The sequence below is a fragment of the Vidua macroura genome, chromosome 3 (assembly GCF_024509145.1).
Source record: "Vidua macroura isolate BioBank_ID:100142 chromosome 3, ASM2450914v1, whole genome shotgun sequence".
Lineage (NCBI taxonomy): Eukaryota > Metazoa > Chordata > Aves > Passeriformes > Viduidae > Vidua > Vidua macroura.
The window spans coordinates 59,184,304-59,193,442 of record NC_071573.1 but is presented as its reverse complement, the minus strand read 5'-3'; the positions used below and the strand labels follow the sequence as shown (position 1 = coordinate 59,193,442).

The window sequence follows — 9,139 nt, the reverse complement described above, 5'->3', positions numbered from 1 at the left end:
GGAGCACTTGTACCACGAAAGAACACCCACACTGATAACACAACCACTGTCAACACCCACAGTTGAAGACCAAGTCATATCCATTTACTTTGCCAAGCTGTATCCATGGCAAGACTTCTATGGGTGCAGTTTGATGGAATAACCATCACACACCTAAGCCAAATTATCTTAGCTGATTGGCAATTTGGACTTATTTTTAATTTTTTTTAAATCTTGCTAAAACCTTTGTTTTTAAATAAGACAGTGTTCATGGAAGTATTTTTCAGGATTTTACTGCAAACCTATGGGTCTGGTCACAAAAAAATATGATACATATAACCATGTTAATTATATTACATTACAATGATGGTATACATTGCAAGTAAGTCTGTAAGTTTAAATATACATCTAGAGTTACAACTGAATGTACAGATCTTTTTTACAATACATACAATCAGGAATGAAAATCCCTCAAACCCCAAGACCATAAATAATGCCCATTTTACAGATGATATATTTTAAACTAAAAAGAGAAAAAAAAAGAAACCAACAGCTTTGACCGACTGCAGCTGGGGCATTTTGGTCCATAAAAACCCTTTCTAAAAATAGAAATCTTTTTTCATAGCAGCAATGCTTTCTTCAAGCATTTGGATACAAGTAATTGTGAGCCCATTTCAATAATTTTAGTTGACAGTATAGATTTACAAAAGAAATTTCAAAATTACACTTAATTTATCTTCCAAATATGGAAGAAACAAACAATGCCCCACATTGTGGTATCCTGCAAGTGTCACACTGATGCTTTAAACTAAGTCCATCTGTAGTACGCAGACCACACGCATACCATTTGTTCACATAGTAAACCCACATAAATGAACTGAAAAACACACTCTGCAACAGGGAAAGCTTTGGAGCTCACAAGATCTCATCAGAAAAAAGGCACATTTCATAAAATCCTTATCACGTTCAGATAGATCTTCAGGCAAGGCTTTTCGAGCACGATTACAAAACAGCTTGTTCTTACTCCTACGATCTGCCGTAGCAGTCTATGGCAGCAGTCATTTTATTTTTTCTTTCCCAAGGAGGCAGCACCACTTTGGGGGAAGAACAAATGGAAATGAAAAGCCTGTAAAGCTCATTTAGAGAGTGATGTGCTCTTCAAAAAAGCTTCCAGCAAACAGTGTAGTTGAAATTAAGGCTGCAAAGCTGCCATGGTGGAAATGTGCAAATTCTCTTTCAAGGTGACTGGTCAACTGGCAGTTCCACCAGAAGGCCAAACAAAAAATAAAAATAATAGTTGTTATTATTATTAAAAAAAGAATAAAAGAAAAATGTTCACAAGAAAGAGTCCACGGGTGGGGCATACGAGAAGCCCAAAAAAGCCTCAGCAGCTTCTTTGACGCTGGCAGTGATGAGGATGCTGTCTGGGGACTGGCCAATGGAGTTAGGGACTGGCTCATCTGTAAACTCTGGATCAAAGTGTCGCAGGTCACTGGGGCCGCTCTGTGGAAAGGGCAGAAAAGGAATTTAGACCCAAAGATTTTGTGAGTGCGCAATTCAATTCAATATGGAGACAAGCACCCTTGTACAGAGGCTCACAGTGTTATCACCTCAGGCCCAATGTTTAGCAGCCTTTGACAGTTTTAGTTTGACCTTTTTTGTATCCTGTTGCACATTGTCTCACTAAAAACAAGATGATTTGATTTAGTATGGCTACACTCCCACTAAGTTCATGCAACAGAAGCTAAATGCAAACGTGCTACTCTGCCACACAGCAGTTTGCAGTGCAGGATTTTGATCTTCTAGTTCCTAAATGAAGTTTATAAAATGCTTGGGAAATGATGGAGAACAACCTCTACAACCTGATCCCTCACTTTACATGTTAGTATCTGACAAGCCAGTTATAACTCTGCCATAGGGAAGCTACTTGCTCCCTGTACCTCAGCTTCCCCTTTGGTAAAATGGGGAGGCTGGGCATTATTTTAAAATTGCCATGCAAATGAAGCATGTGAGACAACAAAAAAAACCAGCCAAATTTAGATAGACCATCAGCAAAAAGTCAATTATCACCTATTTTTAACTTTGTTTGGACAGACACAGGGGAAGGAAAGTTGCATTCCCTAAACACAGCCATCCGGCCACTTGCCCCTGGCTCCTGGGCACCCCACAAAGACAAGTGATAAAAAGACACTCTCCATGCGCTCTATAATTAGAAGTGATACGTACCACATTTGGGTTAAAAGGAGGTGTAATCTTCTTATTAATGAGATCATCCCAGTTAATTGGGGAGAAGAAGATGTGATTCCTAATCTCCATCTGTTAAGAGAGAGAAAAATAGATTAATTCAGACCCAAGCTAATGTGAACAGTATGGCCCAGTCATCCTCCTGCACTGTATGAGGGCACTGGCCAGCTTGCACTTACAAAGTCCTCCTTGGCACCAAGTCTCTTTGTCCTGTCCTTCTGCAAGAGGCCTTCCAGAAGATGTCTAGCTGAGTTGGTAATATTTGGCTTCAGCTGCAAAGGTTTGTTCAAGATATTGTCGTACATTTCTGCGGTGTTCCTGCTGTAGAAGGGTGGCTGTGTGAAGCAGAAAAGGAGGAGTTAATGAGGCTGACAGGCAGGCATGGGGTTTCTGGTGGGAAAACATCAAGTAAGCTAGTTTGATCTGTCATGAAGGATTTGTTGCTTACCAAGCCATAAAGCATCTCATACAGGACTGCTCCAAGGCACCACCAGTCCACAGTCCGGTCATAGGGCTGCTTATGGAGAACTTCAGGAGCAAGATACTGTGTAAGAGAAGGGAAAGAGCCATGTGAGCCATAGGGATCTTTACAATCAAGAAAGCCTCCCCATTCATGAATGAAAGCAGCTTACTGAATCCCAGCAATATCTAAGCTAAAGGTAAGCTACAATATTTTTACAAACAGGCAGATGGCTTGAGAGCTGCTCTCTCCTGCTCAGCAAGCTCCATGTGCCCTACATGTCCTGTCAGCCCTATTATTAGAAGGCACATAATGCCCCCTGCTCATGTAACCAGACTCAGATACACATGGGAGAAGTCAGTTTTCTCTGATAAGAACAGCTCTTGCTGTTGCTCTGAGTGTAGGGGGCTGAGGGCTGGCCGTACCTCTGGTGTGCCGCAGAAGGTGGAGGTTGTGCCATTGTGCTCTATGTTTTCTTTGCAGAGTCCAAAGTCAGTCAAGACAATGTGCCCCTGTGAATCAAGCAGGATGTTCTCTGGCTTCAAGTCTCTGGAGGAGGAGATGAAAGATAATAAAAGTTAGAGAAGGTGCAGTAAGAATATTGTAGTAAACTTCTCTAAAAAGCTGCACCTAAGTCACCACAGCTCCTATTGAGCTGAACTTTTCAATGCTTATTTAACAAAGTACGTGTTTTTTTCTGTACAACAAACTGAACAGGGCTGCTCACCGATAAACGATGTTCAGGGAGTGCAGATAGCCCAGTGCACTGGCAATTTCAGCAGCATAAAAGCGGGCTCTCGGCTCCAGGAAGCAACGCTCCCTCTGGAGATGGTAGAACAACTACAGGAGACAGAGAGAACAAAGTTGTGTAAACGGCGCCAAAGCCTGTTAACAATGCACTTAATTAGACTCAACATATATAGCAAGGGAGAACAATAGCAGGAAATGGCCTAAGGATCCTTTGGAAGTTCAAAACTTGGCAGGCAGAAACATTGAATCTAGTAACTTCTCCCCCATGACTTTTCCCCTTGCAACTTTTTTTTTGTATTTAAAAGGAAGGATGAAAATGTCTACCCTACCACCACGCACATGATAGGAAATACTAATAATTTTTTTACTGCTTACCTCTCCACCATTGATGTAATCCAGGACAAAATACAATTTGTCTGCAGTTTGGAAGGAAAAGTGAAGCCCGACCAGGAAGGGGTGTTTCACATTTTTCAGCAAGACATTGCGCTCTGACATAATGTGCTTCTCCTGAAAACATCAGAAATCCATTAACATTTAGTACACTTGCTCAGTGGTAGCAGTAAAAATGTTTTTGATGGACATTGCAATGGCATTGTGAAGGGCAGCTTACCTCCTTCTTCTTCAGGATTGCTTTTTTCTGCAGGACTTTAACAGCATAGAATTGCTCTTCTGCCTTATGCCGTGCAAGAAGGACCTGAAAGTGCATAAAATTGCAGAATTGAGCAATACTGAAATACAGAACAACTTGTAAACAGAACCAGCAACAAGCCTATAAGTTAGCTGCTGAGCACTGCCACATCCCTCTGGTTCAGTGTGCAAGCCCTTTGCTGGAAATGCCTGACACTTACCATTCTGTCAGAATAATCTAGCCCAAAGGTATTACATCTAGTTTCTTTCTCTTCCAAAAGCTAAGTATATCTATTATTCACAGCACTAGTGGACTGAATTCCCTGGCTGTTCTATGACTCATTCAAATGCGGCATCCCTGCTCCTGCTCCCTCTCCCTGCACTGGATGCGCCCATGTTTGGTTTAAGTGACTAGCATTCACCTAAGGCAGTACAAACCCAACTCTCTGGTATGCCACGGAAGAATAAATAAATTTAAATGAAAATAAAGTTACGCTTACCTTCCCAAAACTGCCTTTTCCAATCACTTTTAAGAAATGAAAGTCTGATGGTTTGGCATGTGGGTTGGATGATGGGCCGAGATTGATCTGCTGTGAAGGACTGGGCTAAAAAACAGAAACCATGTTCATTAAAACAGTTCAGCAAGTGAGAGTCCCAACAATTTATAATTTTTAAAAATATAAATGAAGTGACCTTGAAAAGAAAGATTAACACTCTTATTGCCACTAAAACTTGATCTCTAGCAGATATCTTAAACTAATAGGTACTGCCTAAGAAAAGTCTAACAGCCACAGCATACTTAAAAGTGCTTGTTGAAGTTTTAAGACACATTCCATAATGAAATAACTCGTAACACTTTTTAAACATTTCTTCTTTATGTTTGAAACAGAAAGTTTCAGTCTAACCCAATTATTCTTTTTTTGTTTACATTAGTGTGCTATGAGATTGCACTAATGCAATACTCATGATGCTAATTTTGCTACACTTCTACTAGTGGCCGAATTGATGTTCTAAAAACGTCACACTGAGTAAAATCTACTTACCGGAGGAGAAGGATTAGCATTCATAAGTTCAGGCTCTTGAGGCTGAGAGATTTTCAAGATAGACTGAACTTCAGGGCTGCAAGGATAAAAGCAGACATGATTAGGAGTTACCAGGAGCAGCACAGACAGATCTTTCCGCCAGAGGGCAAGCACGTATCGCGGAAGAGGAGTTCTGGTTGAGCCTACTACAGAAGCCAACCAAAACAATCTATTTGATTTAAAGAGTAAATTTTTCGATTGACAGTAAGTTCCATCACACAAAGAAATTTATATACACTCTTAAGTACAACACAAAATAGGGACGGGTCACTAGAAATCTCCGACTTATTTGCTCCAAACCCAGCTCATGGAAATTGTTGCAAAGTGACTAACACCTCAACAAGACAAATAAACTCTTCCGTAACAGTAATACCGGAGGAATTACAGTAAGCAAACATAATTTTTAAAATAGATCTCACAAAATCTAGATATTTGTGACTGAAACCCCCCCAAAATTTCTGACACTTACTGCTTGCATGCGTAGGAGTTGGTGGCAATCTTCTGAATGAAATCGTTTAGTCCCATTCTTCTCTGCTTCATGAAAGCTATAAAGTAAAAGGAGAAACAAAATCATTAAGCCATCCTGACAGAAAAATCACAGCCCCTTGAGCATCTTCGAAGGAGACCCCACGCTGCTCACCGATGAGGATGGCCACCATCCCCCTCATCTTCGAGTAAGTTAAGGTAGGACCAGACGCCTCAGCTGCTTTCACGGTCATTTTGAAGCGAGAGGGGGATACACAGCAAGAGCGGAGTACCACCAGCTCCCAGCACCGCACTGACTTGGCGAAGCACCCGACGGCGTTTAAGTGGCGGCGGTGATGGGCGGGACCGGGGCGGGGCGGCAACGATCGCGCCCCCCTCGACGTCCTTTGGGAGACGGCCAGTGGCCGCCTCGGGGGACGTCGAGGGTGGGAGGGGAAGGCAATCGTCGCTGCCTTTACCGCCGCCCTACCTTGGGCGCAACCCTCAGAGGAGCCCCCACACAGTACCCCCCGCAGGACCTTGCCCCAGGATGCCGAGCATCCACAGGCAAACGAATCAAAGCCCTTTTTTTTTGCTTGACAGCAAACTCCCGTATCCCCGGCGCTTTCTCTCTCTCCCCCTCCCCTCCTTTTTTTATCTGGCCCTACTTATTTCACAGTTATATAAAGTTGAAATCTGGCTCTGTCTTTAGGACGACCACCTCTTCTCGAAAGTGTGGGTGTCCCCCCACCACCCCGCAAGCCTGCGTCCGCTCCAGGTCCCGCCGCACCGGCTGAACGGCGATAAGGGATGCTGACGTTTCCCTGAAGGAGCCGCAGTGACTCAGAAGAAGAAAATTTCCTGCCCGGTTTTCAATAAAACAAACAAATGTCCCTTCTGTGCACTGCCCTTATCCTGGCTGGGACATAACTAAAAGGAAAAGGAAAAAAAAAAAAAAAAGTATTTTTTTAATGCCAAAAAGGGAAACAACGGGGAAAAAATATTTTCCCTGAACTTGGAGGAGAGCACAGAAATCTGCTTCTAGAAAAGCTGGGGAGATGACCGAGGGCTGGACAAGTGCAGTAACGGGGGATGGGGGGAGAGAAAGGGAAACAGCCCCGCTCTGCAGATTTTGTGTTTACTGTACACGGTCATTTCGGAACACCGTGTACCCGGGATTTAATGGCTCAGTCGCTTCCCTGGGGGCACACCAGGAGCGCTGGGGCATGCACGACGCCCAAGGTGAAAGGATGCAGCCGGGGCCCTCCTCCCGGTGGACGCGGGAAGGGGCGGCGAGGGGTACCACGGCCTCCCGCCAGCCTCCGCCGGGGCGCATCCCCGCCCGCAGCCCTGGCACCGGCCAGGCGCGTCTGGGGGCTGCCGAGCTCCTGCGCCCTATAGGCGGCTGGAAGTTTCCACCCGACGGGGTGTCATTCACGCGCGTGTTTCGCCTCGCTGTCTGAACGAAGGGCGCTGGGTTGCGGCCAGCGGCTCCAGCTGCAACCTGCCCGGAGACCGTCTTTTTACTCTTTATTTTTTTTCTCTGTACCCGCTGCTGCTGCCTCCCCGCACAACCACTGCCGGCCGCTGGGTGGCATCCCTTGGCAGCTGCCTGCGCCCTCCGCCTCGGGGGGGTTGGCAAGCACAGCAGCACGGCAGCCGTCAAAGGCAGCAGCTCACCTTGAACAGCAAACATGGATGACCCGGAGGAGAAAGAGACCCCCTGCGAAATGGGCACAGGTCTTTCAGAGGAGCTGCAAAGGCGTTATAGGGGAAAAGCAAAGAGGGAGGATTGCCGGCTCCGCTCCCAGCCTCCGGTGTCCTTCCCGGAGCAAGGGGCCCTTGCCCGGCCCCGCCGTGCCGGTTCGGGGAAGTGGAAGGGAGCCGGCGCCAGGGAAGGAAGCGGCGACGGGAGAAGCAAGGAAATGCGGACCGCAGCTGGCGGGGCTCTAGGTTCTCCCACTTGTGGCTTTCCTCACTCTGTTAAACACAGAAATTGCCACTCTCATTCATGTAAGTGGAGAAAAAAAAATTCCCACAAAAAAGTTTGGGATTTAAAACTATCCTCAAAAAAACCCGCTTGATAGATTGAAAGAGACGTAGACAGTTTTCTCTGCCCCTTCGTACTCTTTTCAGACTACTGCTGTTAAAAACCACTCGAGATTCACAGTTTGGAGGGTCACCAGTCACCGTCCTCTGCCCTCTGTCCCCTGGCATCTCAGTCTACATGACGATGGCCCCCGGCACGTTCCTGACGGCTGTGCACGGAGGCAAGCAGCTCCCAGCCCCCGGGCAGTCTCCGGCACAACCCACCCGCAATTCTGCACAGCTTGCCAGAGGCTGACACCCACTGTCGTCCTCCCGGCTCAGCCGCGGCCCCCCACGCCGCCCGCAAGCGCCTCCGCTCCAGCCGGCTACACCGGCGCCCTCGCCCCCGCTCTGCGTCGGTCTTTTTGCAAGAACTCCGCTGCTCTCGCCAAGTCACCTGGCCTCTGTTCGTGCCAAGCGCTGCCTCGGCTGTCCCCCACACGCAGCCGCCTGTATCTCCTAGTGCATCCCTGCGCGGGGACCCCGCTGCTGGGAGGGTTCTTTTCCCCGTGGAGCACAGTTCTCCTGCCAGGGCAGAGCGGTGAACCCACCTTTTAGCGACGACTTCTCCTCTTTGCCCCTCATCTTGCTGCCCGCCGGGACCGCGGGCGCGGCGCGGCGGCGCGGAGGCTGTGCCTGGGCTCCCGCTCCCGGCCGCTGCTGCAATCCCGAATAACTCCCCTTCCTGGCCGGGCGGCCCGCAGGCAGGAGGGAGGCGGCGAGGGCGGCGAGGCCAGCCGGCGCTCCCGCTGACCCCTTTATGGACGCACTATCGAGGGCGGCTGACATGCGGGAGCGTTATAAAGTTCAGCACGGGCCGCCCCGCACACTCTGCCCCGTTGCAACATCACCCTCAAAATTACTGTAATCAGCGCGCACACAAACACACGCACGGGCGGAGCGGGGCGGGGGGGCGGCTCCGGCCCTCCCTGACCTGCCGGCCGCGGCCGGCCCTGCCCCACGGAAGCTTGCGCTGCCCACGCTCCCCCGGCCAGGGCGCGGTGCGAGCGGCCGCGCACCCACGGCACGGGTCCTGCGCCCCCTCCCCTCCCCTCCGGCACGGGCAGAGGCGGGGCGGGGGCTGCTGCTGTCCGCGGGAGGCGCGGAGCTGCGGCCACCGGCCGGGCTTCCCCGGCGGCCGGATAGCGCCGGGGCGGGACCGCCGCCCCGCTCCGACCTGGCACCCTGCGCCTTCCGCCGGCAGCGCCCCGGCGGCGCCCCCCGCCCGCGCGGCACCGCTCCCCCGCCGCCCGCCGCCGCCCGGCCCGGCGCCGCGCATCCCCGGCCGCGCCCCACCGCGGGAAGCCGCTGTCCCTCCGTGCGGCACCCACCTGCCGGCTCCCTCACCCGGCAGGGCCCTCGCCGCCTCCCCGTGCTCGAGGTGCCTCGTAGCAGCGATGTTCTTAACGTGGAAGGGAGGAATGCCACCCAAGGGACGAATTAT

The 9,139-nt window shown here is 49.3% G+C and overlaps 1 protein-coding gene across 2 annotated transcripts; it reads right to left on the bottom strand.

Moving 5' to 3' along the window:
* Window positions 1-256: 256 nt before the first annotated feature.
* On the bottom strand, window positions 257-8,532 carry LOC128804859 (serine/threonine-protein kinase Sgk1). 2 transcript variants are annotated; one of them, XM_053973117.1, is made up of 12 exons: window positions 8,247-8,532; window positions 5,612-5,687; window positions 5,104-5,179; window positions 4,561-4,665; window positions 4,044-4,127; window positions 3,809-3,940; window positions 3,411-3,523; window positions 3,109-3,232; window positions 2,672-2,767; window positions 2,403-2,558; window positions 2,206-2,295; window positions 257-1,482 (listed from the first exon to the last, which is right to left on the bottom strand). In XM_053973117.1, exons 1-12 carry the CDS (start codon window positions 8,482-8,484, stop codon window positions 1,315-1,317), a joined length of 1,458 nt encoding a protein of 485 aa, XP_053829092.1. In that variant the 5' UTR covers window positions 8,485-8,532; the 3' UTR covers window positions 257-1,314. The 2 variants fall into 2 exon arrangements, with proteins under 2 accessions (XP_053829092.1, XP_053829093.1); XM_053973118.1 differs by lacking the exon at window positions 8,247-8,532 and adding an exon at window positions 5,783-5,976.
* Window positions 8,533-9,139: the final 607 nt, after the last annotated feature.